Below are 21,891 nucleotides of genomic sequence, written 5' to 3'. Positions count from 1 at the left end.
AAGGGTTAAAAAAGTAAGCCTTGGTGATTTTTGATTATCCGTCCTGCAAAACCATAAATCCAATCAGTTAGAAAACACATAGCACAGCAAGTCAGAACATGCTGAAGGTCTGTGCCCAGTTGGATATATGGATGTAGCTTGAAAGCTCTACGAGTTGCAAATAATAATTTTGGTCTTGGTTTATGGATTTTGGACAAATCACAAGCTCATTTGCATATGAATATAATAAGTGGTATGTTTGTAAGGGAAGAAATTATTGTGGATAGCTAGTGATATTTCTATTGGCCTGAAAATGCTGTGCATTTTTGTCACATCTCTTCAACAATAATGTCATTAGCACACTTGTAATTAGCACAAGAAGTGACACTAGGGGTCTCTCTTGAGCGCCTTTTGCATCTCTGATCTATGAGAAAAGGCCAATGAGAAATTTTTCAAAGAGCTGCACTTTATTATACTGTAGGCCACAATATAAAGAACGTTCAAACATGTCACATTTCCTTATACAAATCATCACTTGTCAATAAAGTTATAGAATATATAAAAAACACTAACTGTGCCATACATGAGACCAATCAAACCGTAACCACACAATTATGGCACAAGAAATACTGAAATACGCAAATCTGTCTTTCTATCTTGAGTGAGTGTTCAAATGGAAGAGAATTCAACAGTCTTTTAGAACTACAGGTTCCAAAGAAAGGAAAAAAGACTTGATGGCTATTTGTTTCCCAAAAGGACAGAAGTAACTATCCATTAGCAGGAGCCATTGAAAACCCTCCCATAAACCATAAAGGACCTTCTTAAACAATCTTACACATTCACTCACATATTCTAAGAGACAGGGTTAAATGAAGCACAAGCTACAAATTGGGCAGCAGCAAACAGAAAAGTGTGCTCAACCCAAATAATGACTGAGGGAAAAAATAAATTGGGGGTACATACACACTGTTGCTAAAGTTTCATGCTAAAGCAATGGCCACATACACACTGCTGCTAAAGTCTCATGACAATAATTCAAGATGGTGCATTCATAAGATAATGTTCCCTTGGCTTGTATGAACAGGTATTACTTTTATTCCGGTAGAGATCAACCAATCAACAAAAAAACTTTCAAATAAATACAATATAGGCATCACATTTTAGCTAGCCTCCTATCCAACACTTTATTTTAAGAAAGGTAACATCTGAACAAAGTTGGTTACTGGTTCCATATGTACTTATGCAATACAATAACTGATGTGTGCTAATAACAAAATCATGATTAGGTTTAGGTTTGGGTTAGGGGTTAAACGTTTGGAAAAGTCATAATAACATTGTTCATTAGATCCTTTATTTTTCTCTATGGGAGTAAAAGTCATACATTTCACAATTTCACCATCTCGTAGTATTATTACAACTTGTTATGAGACCTGGTTGTAAATACTTTTGTCAATCCTTTGTGTGCTTACTCCCGTTCTGTACACACACTATTGTGTTATTCAAGGAAGTGACAATTGCATTCTACAACCAAATTAACTTGATAACGGCATTTTTTTAAAGTGTGTGCAGTGCGTATATATCCAAACTGAAGTTGAAAACCAAATTGTAAATGTTGCTATAGTTATCACTATGTCAACCATCACAATTCAGGAGTGACCCCTACATTCATACACACAGAATTATAATTTAGCGGGATCCACTCCCCTAAATAGGGCTTGTCACTCTCAAAACTTTGCAGTGTGTATGTGGCTGATATTTACACACTCACATATACTTCTACTGTGGATGTATTGGCTAGCCCTCTGAAACAGCAGTGTGGATCAAACCAAGTATGAACGCATGTCTGTGGTTAACATATAAGCTTACACCATAATAATTCATATCTGCTATAAAAAAAACACCATTTATTCTAGGTGGATAGTGATCATCAATAGCCCTGATTGTCCTCACTCAAACAGCACACACACACACACACACATATATATATATATATATACGCTTAACAAATGAAAGAAGAGGCACTTTATATTGCAAGACATATTCAAGAGAACTGGATTATAGAAGTGGCTATCTCACACAAACATACCTGAAAATTCCTGCAAGTATATTCACACTTACTATACATCATAATGATCTGTTACAAGGAGCTACAAGAGTGTGTTATAAGAAACTTCCGCAAGCTTTAAACAGAAATAGAAGACACATCCTTCAGAGAGATAGGCTTCTGATTAGCAAATAATGCCTTGTATCAAAGTCTGTGGACTAGGATAATGTTTTCTCACAGAGGAAGACTGGATAGTCAAAAGTGCAATATTTCACACAAACAAACACACGCGTGTTATCATTTCAGGTAACACTTAAATATACTCACACTTGTACATGTGCTAAGAATTTGCCCGAGGGCTGCAAACTTGAACAAGTAAGAGCTACAGTAGAGAAATTCATCAGCTAACATTTTGAAGAGTATTCAGAGTTAAGAAAAAGTTGTTCACAAAGAAAGATTCTAAAAGGCCAATATATGGAATAATATTGCTGTGCCAGCTCCCTTTACTAACTTTGAAGGAATAGTTCTTACAGAAAAGAAAATGTTGTAGTCATTTACTCACCCTCATGTCATTCCAAACTTATATGACTTTCCTTTTTCTGTGGTAGAATGTGTAACAGCCTCAGTCACCATTCACTTTCATTGTTAAGATGCAATGAAAGTGAATGATGACTGAGGCTAATATTCTGCCTTACTTTTGTGTTTCATGGAAGAATGAAAATTATATGGGTTTGAAACAACATAAGGGTGAGTAATGACGACAGAATTAAACTTTTTGGGTGAACTATCCTTTTAAGACAAGTTTAAGCTAATCTAAGTCCCTGCACTCCCAAAATCCCTCTCTCTCTATGTTCTTACAAAGGAATGGTCTCAATGTACTCCTCCATATCGATCCTTCCCCTGCTTTCTTGCAGGACCTTGGAGCTTTTTGCCATTTTCCACTCTCCACTCTTCCTTTCATCCACGTCCTCTCTATCTAAATTACTCTGATTCCTGCCCTCCTTAGGTGACCTGGCTCTGCCTGCACTCCTCTCCAATGCTTCGTTTTTTCCTGCTTTTGTCCCTATGGATCCAGAAGCCCCTGAAATCCGTTTCTTCTTTGGTGGCCCCCAGATGAAGTTCTCTGGTGGCTGATAATGGCGCTGGGCGAAGCGGAGCAGTGCACGTCTTTGAGAGTGCTGGCGTAACGTGAAGACGAAGTACTCCAGAGCGCTGTGACGCATGTTGGGTATTGTGCCCTCTACCAGTGCCTCCTCCAGCAGCAGATGCACAAGAGGCAGCTTGAAGTTTTCAAAGCCCAGTTCACCGAGGCTCTTCAGAATTCGAGTTATCCGCAGGAAGTTGTGCTGTGACCTAGAAAGAAAAAAGGAAATAAGACAGATGGTAGTTTTTTACAAAATGCCCAATATAATAGCAGTTGGGTTGATTATAAAGTGGAACATGAAGTTATTTTTGTCATTTCATTTGGTCAGGAATAGTGGAAACAGGGTCCAGGTGGATTATTTCAACAATATATACACTTATCAGGCCTACTCTCATGTATTAAGGGTCACAGTATCCTTTAACTTTGAGGTATTAAAATGTATTTGACATTAATAGAGGTAATTTGGGCTAATCATTGCAAGAACTGGTAAGAGAACAATGGACTCACTAAGGGAATTCACTAAGAATAAATTGTTCTCGGTAAAGGTGCTGTTCATTTGCACGTGCTGTCTACATTAGTTAAGCACCCAATTCAATAAAGGAACTAGGCTATGTAGATCAGGCAACAGCATAAATGCAGCCAGAATATCTGAGCTGAATGCAATTTGCACGGTTAATTCCATATCTTGAGGACTGGTTCTGATCACTATATAGCAGAGAATGCAGCAGACCACCACAGTCTGGCACACTTTGCTGGGACCGTAAAGCATCGTTCCACTACTGTGATCCAGATTAGAGGTCGACCGATAAAGGTATTAATCGGCAGATAGTTTTTAAAATCGATTCATAGAATGTTACAACATTTTCTTAGTTGGCACAGACATAGAAGTCAGAGTCCAAAATAAATAAAATCCCAGATAATAATCCAAAATACCAATAATAATCAGATAAAAAGAAGATTGAATGCATAGCCTGGGAATTTTAACACAAAACAAGCCTGAAACACACCGGGGATTCTTATTGTAAATGGAGACTCGGCTCCCTTACCATGTTCTATATTTAATATTTACCAAATTAAGGTTTTTATTACCTACTGAATATATTTTCATTATTATTCACAGTATATGACGTTGGAGACACGATGTGTGTGTTGACGAAGGACGTTGCCATATGGTCATGTTTTTCTTTCCATACCCTTGCTTCAATTTAAAAAAGTGTAATTATCAGAGGAACAGAGGAATAATAAAACAAAACTATCGGTAAATATCTGCATAGATTTTTTTGCAGATAACCAATAGTTCCAAAAAGCAACAATCAGCACCAATCAATCGTTAAAAACTATATTTCAGTCTACCTCTAATATAGACACCAGAGTCATTTCTTAAACATGCCGAAAGTGCACTTGACTAAACCGCACATTTGAATATATGCACGGTTATAATGCTCTTCTTAAACTCAGTCTACTGCCTGCTTTCCCTGGGTGTTGTTAACAGCACCATATTTGTTGCATAGAAAGAAGGAGAGTTTGTGTGGAAAGAAATTTTACTTTACTTATTAATTTTACTACTCAAGGTTAGTGAATAAGATGCAGGTTTTTGCACTCAAATACCATGCGCAAAAGTGGTGCAACTGTTTAGTTAATTCACTCAGTATCTCCCGAACCAAAACACAATAAAAGCAATAAAAGTAAAGTCTAAGTAAATCTGAGTTTTTAATCTTCTGATTGGCTCTAATTGTGTCACATTGCACTGCAGTTTTGCATTCAGTGTGGATAGACAAATCGCTCCAGGTTAGGACATAGCATCAGGCTGTTAAAAAATACAGCTTTTGCCACAGGCCCATTCACAGTGCAGACATAGTTTATCAAGCAGTGTATCTTTAGTGTCCTCTATGTTACAGTCCTGGGGCAATGACATACAGACAGACCCATACAGTCATCTGTGTCTACTTTTTACCCTGCTGCACTGCAGATTTTTTTTGCTCCCTCATTGCGCATCATGCAATCATCTCGTTCAACAATTTTCAAATGTTCCTTTTCATTTGTCACCACATTTATCTCCCCTTGGCCCTTTCTAAACCATCTCTCTATATACAAAAGTTCAAGTAACTTTTTCAGATCTACTCTGTTTAGCCTCCTCAGATTGTCTGACTCATTTCTCAGACCGGTGCATGAGACTGTGCGGTTAGGGTCATGAAAATTGAAATTGTGTTGCAGGGACAGAAGTCTAAGTCTGCTCCCTCTCTGACTCTGAGAACTGGGGCACTATAAATATGTCAGCTTAGAGGAAGAATTCACCTCAAAATGAAAGTTATCTCATCATTATGCTGTAGTTGTATGAAAAAGAGCTGTGTAATAATTCTTCAAAACGTATCCATTCTGTTCCACAAAAACTAGCAGCATATGGGTTTGAAACAACATGAGAATGAGTAAATAATGACAGATTTAATTTTTTTTGGTGAACTATTCCTTTAAGTCAGAGGGCATGGAAGATGAGCATAGAACTGGTCAACAGGAAGAGTTAGGGGTCAGGTGGACATTGAAGTTATGGGCCACAGAATGTAAAGTTAACTGGTGCAGGTGAAGTAAAATAAATGTCAGAGAAAAGCGATAATGTAGTAAGGTAATCTAGTGCTTAACTTCCATATTTAAACATCTGTACAGGACACACTGCTGTTTACTTGTTGTTTGATAGCTTTTTGTGAGCAAACCAAAAGATATACCCACTCATTCAGGTGCTGGAAGCGATCTTGCCAGTTTGGCGCCCGAGCCACATTCCCGTTTTTATCCAGGAGCTTGATCCCAAAGAAATCCAACATGATCGAATATGCTAGGAGGAAGCGTCGCTTGGCTTCTCGGGTGCTTTGGAATTCCTGTTGAAATCAGAAACTCACTGCGTTAGAAGCTGTGTGAATTGCACAAAACAGCAGCAGGTAGTTGAAGGTACAAAGAAAGGAATTAAAACTGGGCTAAAGCCCAAAATGTCTCACTGGCTGAAATACAGTACATTTATTAATGGTTTTCTTGGTTTATTGATTAGATTATCATACATGACTTTGGCACTGTTCTTTTTTTATGTAAATATGAGGGGTTTGATTTTAGGGGTCTTTACCTTTATCTCATCCTGAGTGAGTTCTTGAGCGTAAAAATTTAGGCCTTGTTCTCTGAGTGGGAATAGCCTGTAAGAGCAGTAAATGGACAAGTTAGGGCCTACCTCCAAGAAGATCATTTTTGTAACACTACATACTGAAACTACCAATAGATTAATAAATAATTGGCCAGGCTGATTAAAAGATTATTAATCGAAGATTCTGGCCTTTTGAGATTATCTGCATCAACCAATACAAAGTTTTTTTATGTGTAAAGAGTTAAAAGTGTTAACTCTCCCATGTTTCAGTTCCAGAACCTACAGACTTGTAAATAGATAATAGACACATTTTGCAATCAAATTTCTTCAGTTATTTTCAAGTAAATTTTGTGTGAATGTATTTATTTAATTTTAGCATATTTGTTCATATCTTGTTTTCTAAAATACATTTATAGCAAATACAATATACAGTATATATATATTATAACCGCCATCCTGCTCTTTAAATATTGCCATTGTCCATTGAAAATCAAAATTGTCCATTAATAACTACACAGTAAAACTTGGGTTTCATTTCTACAAACACTCTCAAACATATTTTGTCAAGTCAATTTTATTTGTATAGCACTTTTTACAACACAGTACAAAGTGGTTTCATAAAGCTTTACAGACACTTACAAAATGCCTTAATGTAAAACCCCTAAATGTATTTCTATAGGCATAAACATATACAGTAAATATGGTAGATTCATGGTAAGTAGTGTATATAAAATTATATATATATTATTTTCTTTTCTTTCCTAAAAAGCAAACAAATGCATTTTGCAATAAATAGAGTATATATAGAGTCAAATTTCACTACTTTCAAATCTGTGATTAATCACATTTAACTAAGAAAAATGATGCAATTAATCGAGATTTAAAATTGTACTGACAGCGCTTATAAATAGTGAATCTAGGCCAGGGGGTTTCAAACTCTTTGATGCCAAGGACCCCTGAATATGTGCTGAATAACAAAAACAAAGGCAGTGATATATTTTAATGTGTAAAGACCCATTGATACTGTGTTTATAATGTGAAGAAAAATGTTGTCTTAATTCTATTGAAATCCATTTTAGTCCTTAGATAAACAAATAAAACATTACTAATTTCCATTTTGGTAAATGTTAACTTTAATTAAAAAAAAATTACACTTTTATTTTATGAGAAATTTTCAGCAGACCCCCTAGCACCCCAATGCAGCCCCCTGGGGGTCCCTGGAACCACAGCTTTGAAAACCCCTGATCTAGGCAATGAAATCATGATAATTTTACCTGCTCATCAAAAAAAAAAATCCTCCTGGAATGGGTGAAAGTGACTTTCACTAGGACGTGGGAAGGGGAGACACACAAAAAAAAGAAATTATACAATAAAGGAGAAATTTGTTCCCGTCAGCTTTTTGATCCTGCATGTCTCCAACCACTAGCAAAGGACAAGCCTCAAACCTCGGCACATCATTCTGTCCCCCTCCCTTTTCCCTCCTCTTTTCTCTCTCTGAAGCCATGAAGTTCTGGCTGGCTGCATGTTATAGCAGGCAAATTTCCATTGTTTTCTCTTCTTAATTTACTTAGAGGCAAAATGGTAGCAATATGTTTGCTCTCGCTCACTCGTGTTTTTACATTCTCTAATTGATATTATGCAAATAGCTTTGTGAGCATACAGAGTGCGAAAGCAAGAAAATTAGTGTGTGTGTGTGGGGGGGGTATGAGAGAAGCTAATCAACTTTTTCCTCAGCAGGAGGGGGTGCAAAGGTATGATTGGCTGCATATGAGTAAAGACTGATTTTATAAGCTATTATTTTACACTGGCTCGGGGATTCATGCTCCCTGTCTTCCTCACCCTCATTATTCAGGATCACAGCACAGACAGGATAGAATAGGAGGTTCGGCTAAGAAAGCTTATGAGGTAACAACACCCTACTGAGAGTCCTTTACAAAAGAACATGACATAACCACCGTTTAACCTTGCATCCTTCAACGTTTGCAAGCAGATTCTAATGAATTTACTCACATTACCATAAACATGTACAAACATTCTCATCCACATGGTTCCTCCCTCCCTCCCTCTATCTATCTATCTAAAGTTGAAGTCAGACATTTACATACACTTGTTTGGTCAATGTTGATCCAAGATGGTGGCGTAGTAGCACGCAGCGGCCACTCCGGATCCAAAATGGTGCTATTTTTGTTACTTAGCCCGACTTTTACGGCACATGGAGCAACCGGTGTTCGTGTTTACCATCACCAGACACTGCTCAAATATAAGACTCATGCAACAACCAAGCTGCATGATGATCTGCAGGAGAAGCTAAGCGACCTCGGCTTGCTGTGGAGATCAGGCCTCCAGTCTTCAGCGTCACTTGATGCCGGTGGCCGGGGGAGAGGACATCTTAAGCGGTGTGCGAGGAAGCGGAAGCATGGCAAGAGGGCGGGGGTCCATGCTAGGCTAAAAACAAACCGTAGCCAGCCGGCTCTCCTGCCTATCCTGCTCTCAAATGTTTTCTCCCTGGACAATAAACTGGACTACATCTGACTCCAGCAGACTACGCAGCATTAGTTTAGAGACTGCTGCGTCTTTGTTTTCATGGAGACGCGGCTCAGAGACAGAGTTACAGATGCCGCCATTCAGCTAGACGGGCTCGCCTCGTTTCGTGCCAACAGAAATGCAGCTTTGAGCGCTAAGACTCGCGGTGGTGGCTTGTGTGTTTAGATCAACACGGAATGGTGCAAGAAATCTGTGCTAGTCTCTATCTACTGTGCATCGCTGGTGGAGCTTGTGACTGGTGAATACCGTGGTAAATAAAAAGGTCTGCATCTAACACTGTCATTATAAATGGAGTTTACATTTCCCCCAGCACTAATGTTAAGGAAGCGCTCTGTGAACTGTATGGGGCTATTAGCGAACTGCAGAACGCTCACCCTGACGGACTGTTTATTGTCTCCGGAGATTTCCACCATGCAAATCTCAAGACAGTGCTCCCTAAATTCCATCAGTATGTGGACTTTGCAATGAGACTCCGCCTTCAGAGCAGGACGGCAAGGACAGCGAGGGCCAAACTGTCCCGGGCCATGAAAGAGGCAAAGCGCGCACATGCCCAGAGAATCCACAGTCAGTTCCAGAACAGCTGCGACACGCGGCACATGTGGCAGGGCATCCAGGCCATCACCAACTACAGGACAACATCAGTTGCCTGTGACAAAGATGCCTCCCTTCCAGATGCACTGAATGACTTCTACGCTCGGTTTGAGGCGTAGAACAACGTGGTGGCCAGGAAGACCACCCCTCCTCCCAACGACCAGGTGCTCTGTCTTACCAAGGCTGATGTGAGGAAAACTCTATGTAGAGTCAACCCATGGAAGGTTGCTGGACCAGACAACATTCCTGGCAGAGTGCTCAGAGGATGTGCAGACCAGCTGGCAGATGTTCTTCCCGACATCTTCAACATCTCTCTGAGTAGCGCCGTCATTCCAACGTACTTCAAGGCCACCACCATCGTCCCCATGCCAAAGATGTCTTCAGTGTCTTGCCTCAATGACTACTGTCCCATCGCACTCACACCCATCATCATGAAGTGCTTCGAGAGGCTCGTCATGAGGCACATTAAGACCCTCACTAGACCCACTGCAGTTCGAGTATCGTCCCAAACATTCAACAGACGATGCCATTGCCACCACCCTCCACCTGGCCCTCACCCACCTATATAAAAACGACTCATACGTTCGAATGCTGTTCATAGACTTACATTTTACATTTACACATTTGGCAGACGCTTTTATCCAAAGCGACTTACAGTGCAGTTATTACAGGGACAATCCCCCGGAGCAACCTGGAGTTAAGTGCCTTGCTCAAGGAAACAATGGTGGTGGCCGTGGGGTTAGAACCTGTGACCTTCTGATTAACAGCCCTGTGCTTTAGCCACTACGCCACCACCACTCCGAGACTTCCTGGACACCTCCCTCTGCAACTGGATCCTGGACTTCCTGACTGGAAGACCTCAGTCAGTCCGGATCGGGAACAGCATCTCCACCACCACCACCACACTGAGCACTGGGGCCCCCCAGGGCTGTGTGCTCAGTCCACTGCTGTTCACTCTGCTGACTCACGACTGTGCAGCAATGCACAGCTCGAACCACATCATCAAGTTCGCTGATCACACAACCATGGTTGGTCTCATCAGCAAGAACGACGAGTCAGCATACAGAGAGGAGGTACAGTGGCTAACGGACTGGTGTAGAGCCAACAACCTGTCTCTCAATGTGGACAAAACAAAAGAGATGGATGTTGACTTTAGGAGAGCACAAGGTGAACACTCTCCACTGAACATCGACGGCTCCTCTGTGGAGATCGTCAAGAGCACCAAATTCCTTGGTGTTCACCTGGCGGAGAACCTCACCTGGTCCCTCAACACCAGCTCTATCACCAAGAAAGCCCAGCAGCGTCTCTACTTTCTTCGAAGTCTGAAAAAAGCTCACTACATTCTATAGAGGGACTATTGAGCGCATCTTGAGCAGCTGCATCACTTCCTGGTTTGGGACTTGCACCGTTTCGGACCGTAAAGCCCTGCAGAGGATAGTGAGGACAGCTGAGAAGATCATCGGGGTCTCTCTTCCCTCCATCAAAGACATTTACACACACACACACACACACACACACACACACAAACACACCTGTACACCATCCAGCTTTTGCACATGTCCAGAGTTTCACTTTAATTCATTGTCACTTATAGCTGGCTGCTACCTCAATAACTGCTGTCCATACAACACTATTTCATAGTATGTTATGTTTACATTTGGCATTTTTAGAAAGTGTCATCTTTTTGCATTACTCAGATTACAAATGTGTAGTGGTCGGCGCTGCACTGTCTCTTACTGTGCCTATTGTCCTGTTCCTTTTAGTAATTTATTGTACTGTCCCATACTTTTTTGCACACGTTTGCACGTGCACTTTATGTAGAAATATTATTTGGTCTGTGTAGTCTCATGTGGTTCTGTGTTTGTCCTATGTTGTTTTTATGTAGCACCATGGTCCTGGAGGAACGTTGTCTCATTTCGCTGTGTACTGTACTAACTGTATATGGTTGAACGACAATAAAAAACACTTGACTTGACTTAGGTTGAAGTCATTAAAACAAATTTTTTAACCACTCCATAGACTTTATATTAGCAAATTATGTGGATATATTGAAGCAACATTTCAAGACATCAGCCAGGAAGTTAAAGCTCGGTCACAAATGGGTCTTCCAAATGGACAATTACCCCAAGCACACCTCCAAAGTTGTGGAAAAATGGCTTAAGGACAACAAAGTAAAGGTATTGGAGTGGCCATCACAAAGCCCTGACCTCAATCTGATAGAAAATTTGAGGGCAGAACTGAAAAAGCATGTGTGAGCAAGAAGGCCTACAAACCTGACTCAGTTACACCAGTTCTGTCTGGAGGAATGCACCAAAATTCCAGCAACTTATTGTGAGGAGCTTGTGGAAGGCTGCCTAAATTAATCAATTTAAAGGCAATGCTACCAAATACTAATAAAGTGTGTGGAAACTTCTGACACACTGGGAATGTGATGAAAGAAATAAAAGCTGAAATAAATAATTCTCTCTACTATTATTCTGACATTTCACATTCTTAAAATAAAGTAGTGATCCTAACTGACCTAAGACAGGGAATGTTTCACTATGTGAAATTTGTACTTATAATACAATGAAAAACTGTTTTCAATTAAGCTTTATTTTTTTCAGTCAATGCATCTAATTTCATTAGAGAGTCTGCTATTTTAATATAGTGTTCCATGCTATTTAACCTTTAAACGCATACCTCAGGTCTTTAATGACCCGGGACCTCATTCCACCCCCTGTACCTCATCCAATTTTTGGAATTATGCCCACACTTCTTTAGTATTCCTCAATCTTTCTATTATAAATAGTTTAACACACACACACACATACACACACACACACACACACACACACAAAAAAAAGGCAAAATTGCTTATAAAATATCTTTTATATTCAAAAAGTGTATAGGGTAATTAGAGACCCTAGGCATGCAAAAGTGTGTTGACTTCTTTTTTTTCTTCTTCTTTACTTTTTTGCACTTCCAAAATTTATACTTTTATGGTTATTTCACATCTATATAAGTTTACTATCACAGTATATCTATTTCTTTGTTATATATAAATGCTATATCACATGGATTTTCTGTGAAACAGTGGTGAAATATTAGCATTCCATATGCATGTACACATACATATTATGCATGCTATTTGTTACTCAATGTGGTGCTGTTGTTTCAGTGACTGGCGTGATTTACATTTGATATTGCTATTTGATGAAGAAACAACATTGAAGTAAACTATAGCAAGTGCAACACATGAACATTATGATATCACTATTGTCATTTGGGTGTACAACTGAAATGATGTAAGTTGGGCATCTATTTAGACTCAATAAGTGCCTGAGAAAATACTTACGTGTGCTTATGAGTAGCTTATCTGTAGCTTATGTGTTATGTAAAGCTCAAAACATGTTTGACATCCAGTTGCATCTTATGAAATTTCAGTGTGAAAGTAATGAATCCTGTTCTAGATTTGTCCTGATTTGTTTTTTGAAAATGTTACACTGTCTAGGCATTTTATAGATTACGTGCCGGATCTTTAAAGACACAAATATGTAGAGTGCTTGGTGAAATTTCCATGCATTTAAGGGCTAATTGACTGTAGCCTACTTGATTGCAGCAACCTCAAGTTTATAGAACTGCCCTAACAATAGCTTACATACATTTCTTTAATATGGGTTGCACGTATTCTCTGGTGTTATCAACATTAAACTGCATTTAAAGGGGTCATGTCATGAGGAATACAATTTTCCTTGATATTTTGACATATAAGAGGTCTTTTTACTATAAGAGCATACTGTAAATTTCAGACCTCAAAACTTAATCCACAATGCAATAAAAGCATTTATTGAAACCAAGCTGCAAAAATGCCTCATTATCTACTTCAATGCCTACCCTATGTCGCTTGGGGACGGGGTACATTAATTCATGACCGCCTCTACAGCTCAAAAACATTAACACCTACTTAAAAGCACTGCACCCTTGGCCGCGCCCACAGGTGCTCAGTTCGTACTCAGAGAAAGAGTAGGAACTACTGTGGCCTCACTATTCCCGAACACCAAAGGAGACCAATCTGGACTATTGTTAATTATTTTTCTATTTAAACATGCACAGGCAGATGTTTTTTACCGGTTGATACATATCTCGGGCCGCTTTTAAAAGATGCAGTGTCAAGTTATAACTCTGAAGAGGAGAAGCTATTATCCCTCATTCAGCTGCTGTCTATTGCTGTTCTTTGAGTACAAACACATAATGGACATGTTCTTTCACCCATCTGCGATTTTCTTAATTGCTGGTGTATGAAAACATGCACTGGATGGATGTCTTTGACCATTTAGATGGGTTTCAGTACAGGATGATACTGGAAACTGGATGTGGACTGGATGTGTATTTCAGCATGGACTGCTGGTTCATATCAATGTGGATTGCTTGTGAACCATTAGTAATATGATTCAAGCTTTGCAAAGGAACTGTTATTGAAGGATGGGGCAGTTAAAAACACTTGGGAAAAAAAAAAACACTCTAAACCATTTATTTGTGTTTTTGGCAGTAGTAGCGCCAACATGTGCAGTGCAAAATGGAACGGGACATCTGTTTACTGTTGCCGCAATGCGACGGCCACAATTTTTGCTTCCATGGTAGACATTCTTATGTGCAATACTATGAGGGTTTTCTCTTCTCTATCTCTCTCTCTCTCAGTTTTACACACACTGTCACTTTAACATGTTTGCTGCTACCCAGGCTCAACAGGGAAACACAAACTGTATTTTTACACCTATATACATTTCCTGCGTATATTAAGTATTAACGTCCTCATGCCCATAATATCCTGTAATGTTTTCTTTGCACTGTTTTCTGTACTGTTGCACTATGTGTGTTAATTGTCTGTAAAATATATGTTGAAAGTATATGTAAAGTATATAAGTTAGATAGGTCTATGTGTAATGTTTATATATGTAGCACCATCGTCCTGCGAGGAACGACATTTCGTTCCCTTGTATGTCTCTACATATAGAGGAATGACAAATAAAGCTCACTTGACTTGACTTGACAGCATAATAGTTTTTTTCTTTCCTGTCTGGTGACGCTTTGTATTATGTTGATATATTCTTTTTCTTATATTTTTATTTAATTTATTTTAAATGTTATTTCATTAATGGTTTTTAGTGTAGGGGGATGTGTTAATTTATGACTGTTGTACAGCACCTTGGTTAGCACTTATGGTGCTTTTAAAGTGCTATATAAATAAACTTGACCTTGACCTTGATTATAATGGGTTCTATTGCTTTTGACACAACACGACTCACGTCCGGTGCTTGAGATGAACAGTTTAATATATTCAGATGCAATGAGTTGGATGTGCATTATGTATAACAGCTGAAATTAATTTTTATAATGTTGTGGAGCTTGTTCATTCTCTTCAGACTGAGTTTAAAAATTGCTGAATTTGAGGTTCTGCATGCTGTTAGCCAATCAGAACAGTGGGTGTTTATGTTGAGGATATAAGGAGGCGCTTATGCCAAAACAAAGCATGTCAAACATTTTACAGGATGTGAAATTATCATATAATACTTAATTCTGAATGTTTAAAAAAAAAAAAATGGTTTATAATATTATCAGTGTCTATTAGGGAAAATAATAAAACCTAGGTAAAAGTCAAATATTGTTTAAAGTTAGCAAAATAGTTAATTTAATCAGAAAATGCCCACTAGTCATGGACATTCCACAAAGCCTCTTTAGTAACTGTTCAGTAAAAATAGATGACGTCAGGCAAAGCTTTCTATGAACATTAAAGTGGCTTTAAACATTAAAGAAATTTTTATCTGGCATTCTAATTGCAGTCTTAAGGCCATCTTCTGAGGCTCAAGAGGACTTTGTTGTGCTTTCACCTGCAGCTAGTGCAAATTGCACTAATTTGGTCTTTTTCACTGCTTTTGTCAGCTTTCTTACTCTTGTTTGAATTTTCCTTGATCTGCAGGATTTGCATCTTAAGAAGATGAAGTTTATTTTGAACAGATGGAGAAGCGAAGCATATCTAATCCATGTCTCGCCACACAGAAATCCCTCATGCACAAATTAACATGCAACTTTCACTTTTCTTCTAAACATATAATAAGTGTTTGGTCCATGAAATCTCATTTGTGAAGTCTCAGTCATTAGGCATTATTACAGTAAGCAATTACTGTGTAAGCACTTTATTGCTTTTAAAGTAGCAAAAATATTAGAGAAACGTCTTACCACTGAATATATGTGTGATTGTGCTCTAGCTTTTCATAGTCTCCCCTCCAATTAGTGAGGATTTCTTCAATATAAATACCTGAAAGAACAGATAGAAAGATAATAAGCACCACATTAGACCATGTATTAGTTGGTTTAAACTGTATATAATTTTTTTGACTGAGCATTTACGCTGCTGTTAAATGTTTCCACAACAGATCTCTACTGAATCCAATTAATTCCTTTCCTCAAACTTGACCACATAACCAATCAATGGGTCCTCTTCTGAGATGTCTTCACTCTCTTCCTCCCTGTACTTGCCCCTTAGGGAAAACATTCAGCTAATGAAGCACTTCGAAAAGCCATCTTCCCTCACACCAGCTGGTATGTGTATTCAGTTGTAAAAACTGCTTTTTGCTTGTCTGCGGTATGTTATGTTCATGTTTCTGTGTACTGTAATAATCTTGTTTTGCCAGTCCCATTTACAGTAGTGTGGGTGAAACTTTTGAGGGTCTGGTAATGTTCTATGGCTTATCAGATTAATGTTCAGATGGACTTTTGGAGGATGTCAATCAAAGCTCACCATCTAATCTTTTTTTACTTCTGCCCTTTACAAAATCTCTTCTTTGGCAAATACATTTAATCTAAAGCAATTTTCAGTTTATGTGCTGTGCAACCTGGAGGTTAAAGCAATAGTTTTCCCAAAATGAAATTATGCGTACTCTCCCACATGCCGTTCCAAACCTGTATGCTGTTGATTTTTCTGTGGAATAGAGCAGTTCAGCCGTGACATCATTTTGTAGGTGAACCCAGAAGTCTAATTCACCATGGGTTCCCCCCTCAGGATTTTACTCATGAGGTTTTTGAACTTTTGAGTAAAATAATGCCTTTGGTAAACATTACTTGACAACAAGTGGACATTTGTTCTACACTATAAATTACACACTTTCATATCTCAAATGTGAATTTTGAAACTGTTGTGTGCTTTTTTGCAGTTCAAAATTGCAAAATTCAAGTTTTAGGTACGAAAGCCTATAATTTATTGTGTAGAACAAAACGTCCACGTGTTGTCTAGTAATGTTTACCAAAGGCATTATTTTACTCATATGTTGAAAAACTTCATTATAATTCTCTTTCGTGTTTTTGGACTAAAACCCATACAGCTTTACAAAACCAATTTTGAAGAATCTACACAAAGGATGGCTGTCAAACTCCAAGAAGGACAAAATAAAAAATAAAATAATGAAAGTATGGAAGACAATTTTCATACTTTTTAGCTCATTCTCAGCAAAGATTTTCAGCGAATAACAACTTAAATTTTTGTCTGTTCCTAAAACAAAGCTATTGTAGAATAGCTTAAGAGGGTCTGGAATATAGTGCACATGTTGTTTGGTCTAATTTTATGGAACTATGAACTGTCACTGAATATGAAAGAGGAGCATGTACATTTTTCAAAATATCTCCTTTTGTATTCCAAAGACAAATAACAGTATACAAGTTTGGAATGACATGAGGGAGAGTAAATTACTTTCAATTTTGGCTAACTTATCCTTTAAGTGTGGTGTTCTTAGTTTAAATGCTATTAAGAAGAACTCCGGTTCATGGATCATCTATTTGAATCTGGTATATTTGGATTACCAGCCCAGATCTTTGACCACTATATTTGCACCAACCATTTCTTTCTTCATCTCCTTTTACTCTGAAAATATCTGCTTCCTATAACTGAGAATTAAATTTCCCCAAGTAACAATTAAGGCACAGTCTCATGAGAATCAAGGGACTTCCAAGGAGGAAGCTGTTTTAATATGGAGGTGATTTAAAAGCTATGCAGCAGATTAGTTTGGCAAATATAACATCATACAATGATGTCCTGTAAAGAACAGCATTCATATTATTCCATTCTAAATCATTATTAAACACAACAAAAAGACACCCACCGCTATACAGTACAATGCATCACAAGCTTTTTTTTAAACAAGTGTGATCAATGTTTACTCCTTATGTTATCCTTAAAACTATTTTTCCATGAGTCTCACAGCAATTTTAATTAAGCAATAAGTATAGCAGAGTGGGTTAAATAGATTTATGGCATAAATATACAACCTTTAAAACACACATCAGAAATCATATTGCTTCAAGCACATCCAGTGGCTGCTTTAGAGACTTTCACAGCCTTTTACATGTATAAAGTACAAGTTTACACATATGAATACCTTTTGAGAATGAAGAGAATAAAAGAATAAGTGATGCCACAGTTTTCAGTGCAGATTATACAGTGATATACTTATTTTGTTAACAAAAAGTAGTCTTGGCTAAAGCAAACATACACTCACCGTCTGGCACCAGGGGGATCTTATTCAGATAGAACCTCAGATTGCAGTATTCGTTCAGCTGACGAGGCTCCTTGTAGTTCTGTAATGCAATTAATGAGAGAATCACAAAATGAAAACTGGACAGAGGGATAGAGTAAGAGAGAGAGTGTATGAGTTTTAGTGTGTTACCATTACATGCATGCAACCTAAGAAACCAAATACTTTCAAAGATTATCATTGTCTGAGCTTCACAATTTTGACCTGAAGAGAGAAGACGTTTACCGGGTAACAATGACGATACTTGTACAAGTCTTTTGCGGCATAAAAACTCCTTTTCATCCTGGAGGAGGACTTCATTATGTCACCAAACTGTGTGAGAGAGAAATTAATTAGTTAATAGTACATAGGCAGTGGCAGAGTGAATGAAAGAGTTCACTGATCAGCATGTGCATTGAGCTACATTGTCAGCGCTCTACATCATTGGGATGCAAAAGCAGCATCAAGAGAAGAGCTCCATTTTTTAGAGACTGTGCACCTTCTTTTTTTTTTACTTATTCATGACCATTTGTAGCACTTAGCCTCTTGTGATGTTCAACCACTCTACATCTTTACGGTTGAGTGAATATGCAGCACTCTTACTTATAACAAGAAGCTGTTAACCAGTCAGATCCAATGACACACTTAAATGCCTGAGAAGCTGAAATAATTACATTCAATTATTTATATGATTTTAAATTGAATATTATAGGAGAGATTGAGGCACATTGTCATACAGAGACGTTGTAAAAAGTGCTTTATATCAGTGACTATAAGGATTTGAGTAAAAAAATCCAATTATTTATGCCTTATTCAAATGAATATAAATGCCTTATTCAAAACTGTCTTAAATTAGGAGATTTTTTGTGAATTCTAACCTTCAAACAAAATGTTTTTATAAAATTTTTGTAGTATCTCTATAGTAAGCAAATGAACACAATTAAACCACACTAGGACTCATCATGACATATTAACCGAAAGGTTAAACTGTGTTTCCCAGGACATGGGTATTTTTCATAAATGCCATAGGTTGGGCTGTCACATTTATGAGGCAGTTTGTCACCCTGAAATAGATTTTGTTGACATTTTAAAGAATTTATTAAATAGAATTTCAAGGAATTGAACTTCATTGATACTTTTGTACATCCCCAATTCCAAAACATTTGGGACAGTATGATAAATGCTAATAAAGACAAAAGTAGTGATTTGTAAATTATACTCACCCTTTGCTAAATTGAAAACACTACAAATAAACATTATATGATTTTTATCTTGTGAATTTCTTTGTGGGGCTTTATGTGCAGTAATTTCAAATCAGATTGCACCACGTTCCAAAAAAGTTGAGATAGGTGCAATTTAAGACTAATAAAAATTTGACGAGTTGAAATAACAAGGCAATGTGAAACAGGAGATGTTAAACAGGTGAGCCTCCTAAAACAGCCTAGTCATTCAAGAACAAGGATCGTTTGAGACTTGTCAGTTTGCCAACAGATGCTTCAGCAAATAATCCAGCACTTTGAGAACAATGTTCCCCAAAGACAAACTGGAAGGATTTGGGGCATTTCACCCTCTACAGCACACAATGTAGTTAAAAAATTCAAGGAATCTGGTTAAATGTCGGTGCGTAAAGGGCAAGACGAAAACCATTTCTAAATGCACGTGATCTCTGATCCCTCAGACATCACTGTCTTAAAAAAAACATAATTAATTTGTAATGGATATCATGAACATGGTCTTGGGATTACTTTGGTAAACCTTTGTTAGTCAACACCATTCACCACTGCATCCACAGATGCAAATTAAGACGTAACTATGCAAAGCAGAAGCCATACATCAACACTGTCCAGAAGCGCTGCCGACTTCTCTGGGCTCTTTCAACTTAGATGGAGAGTAGAACAGTGGAACCATGTTTTTTGGTCAGATGAGTCAACATTTCAAATTGTTTTTGAAAATGAGCCGTTGTGTTCTCCGTGCCAAAGAGGAAAATGACCATCCAAGCTGTTATTAGCATCAGGTCCAAAAGCCAGTGTCTGTATGGGCCAGGGGTTTATCAGCGCCCATGGCATGGGTAACACGCACATCTGTGAGGGGACCATTAACGCAGACAGATATATACCATTTTGGAGCAGCATATACTGCCATCCAGCACCGTCTTTTCCAGGGACGTCCCGGAATTTTCAGCAGGACAACTTCCAACCACATACTGGCCGATTAAGCAGAGAATGTGGTTGCTAGATTGGCCTGCCTGCAGTCCTGACCATCTCCAATTGTGAATGTGTGGTGCATTTTGAATCACACAATATGACAACAAAGACCCTGTACATCTGTGCAGCTAAAGACTTGCATAATGGATGAATGGGGCAAAATTCCACTTTTTAAACTTGGCAAACTTGTCTTCTGTGTCTAAATGCTTAATACGTTTTATTAGAAGAAATGGTGATGTTTCACAGTGGTAAACATTAGACTGTCCTAACTTTTTTGGAGTGTGTTGCAATCATCTGATTTGAAATTACTGTACATAAAAAACAAACAAACAATTAAATTCACAAAGTAAAACATCATATAATGTTTAGTTGTAGTGATTTCAATATAGCAAAGGGTGAAAATAATTTATAAAATCACATTTTTTATACTGTCCCAACATTTTCGTAATTGGGGTTGTATGTTACCTTACATATTGGCAACCTTTAATTTTGCTATTTTAATTGTTTTGTGTTTTATAATTGTACTACTGTTTAAATGTATCTGAAACCTATAACAGACTATTTAATGGCAGATTCCCATTGTGACAACTTACCCCATGTGACAATATGAATTTGATTTGCTAGTTAAAGGGCTATATAACAGTGAATGTGAAAAGCTGTTATCAAAAAATGTACTTCAAATGAATGAAAATCCAATTTAGTTTTTTTCCATTGTCAGAAAATCCAAAAAAGCCTAGTTTTTGTGAGGAATTAGGTCACGTTAGACAGGTCACAGTCTCAATGGCCTTGAATCCAGAACATTTGTGAGAGCACGAGCCATTTTAAAACAAATGACAGTTTGACCAGCGCGGTCAAAACTACCTAAAATAAGTAGCCTACCTTATATGTTAAAGAGATATTTAGGCTATTCTGCGTACGCCTATTCCATATTTCATCAAAAAGCCCACTCTGCATGTGCAATTCTCAGAGTAGCAGTGTGATCTCTACAGCTGTAAATGCGTCATTTAAAATAACACTGATGATGATGATGATGATGATAATAATAATAATAATATCATAATAATTATAGGTTGACATTGCCCACGCTTTGAACGCGCACATTTACAAAACCATAATCACCACTCCACGCTGTCATCATTTATGCGTCCTACAGTGTCTAATAACAATGCCTACAATTTAGGCATTGTGTTTTATTATCGTCTTCTACCTGCGGTGATTCATGATCCAGCTGTTCGACTTCTCTGCCTGATTCTGCCGGGCTCATGGACTCGGAAATGCCGCTATCCTCCTCCTCTGCTCCCTGCTGATGCTCGTCGCTCTCCGAGTCCGTTTCCCACGTCGAGTCGCATTCTTCCACTGTGCTCGGCTCTTTGTATCTCCAGCTGCCCATCAGATTGCCCATTTAAACCCGCCGCTGTCCAGCCTCTACTCCGTGCCTACATAGTTTAAAGTCCTCGTTTGGCTCTATGGCTCAAGGGCGAGCATTGATATGATGTAGAGCTAGTGTTTGAGTCGCTTTTTATGTGACTAAGGGGGGATTTCCAGCAATGTGATTTGAACACACCCCCTTCTGCCGACAGATCCGCATTATGATGCTCTCAGCATCATTTAGACAAATCAAGAGGAGTTAAGCGTCTACTGAAACTACAGTTAATGAAAAGATCGATAAATAATCACAGGCTCTTGCCACATCGCCACAAATTCAAGCTCTGAAT

At 38.2% G+C, this 21,891-nt stretch overlaps 1 protein-coding gene across 1 annotated transcript; it reads right to left on the bottom strand.

Moving 5' to 3' along the window:
• Window positions 1-445: 445 nt before the first annotated feature.
• Window positions 446-21,673, bottom strand: LOC127660895 (opioid growth factor receptor-like protein 1). The gene is made up of 7 exons (XM_052151362.1): window positions 21,384-21,673; window positions 18,219-18,305; window positions 17,958-18,036; window positions 15,646-15,724; window positions 6,277-6,343; window positions 5,892-6,037; window positions 446-3,376 (listed from the first exon to the last, which is right to left on the bottom strand). Exons 1-7 carry the CDS (start codon window positions 21,576-21,578, stop codon window positions 2,878-2,880), a joined length of 1,152 nt encoding a protein of 383 aa, XP_052007322.1. The 5' UTR covers window positions 21,579-21,673; the 3' UTR covers window positions 446-2,877.
• Between the last annotated feature and the right edge of the window lie 218 nt (window positions 21,674-21,891).

The sequence above is a fragment of the Xyrauchen texanus genome, chromosome 20, assembly GCF_025860055.1.
Source record: "Xyrauchen texanus isolate HMW12.3.18 chromosome 20, RBS_HiC_50CHRs, whole genome shotgun sequence".
NCBI classification, from domain to species: domain Eukaryota; kingdom Metazoa; phylum Chordata; class Actinopteri; order Cypriniformes; family Catostomidae; genus Xyrauchen; species Xyrauchen texanus.
Note: the sequence above shows the minus strand (reverse complement) of the source record. Positions and strands in the feature narration are given on the sequence as shown.

What these genes read in the sequence shown, in the direction of transcription:
- LOC127660895 (XM_052151362.1), bottom strand. Translation starts at nt 21,578, where the DNA reads ATGGGCAATCTGATGGGCAGCTGGAGATACAAAGAGCCGAGCACAGTG. An exon ending in AATCACACATATATTCAGTG is followed by an intron (nt 6,344 to 15,645) that starts GTAAGACGTTTC and finishes CTGCTCTTACAG; the next exon opens with GCTATTCCCACTCAGAGAAC. An exon ending in CGCTTCCAGCACCTGAATGA is followed by an intron (nt 3,377 to 5,891) that starts GTGGGTATATCT and finishes TTTTCTTTCTAG; the next exon opens with GTCACAGCACAACTTCCTGC.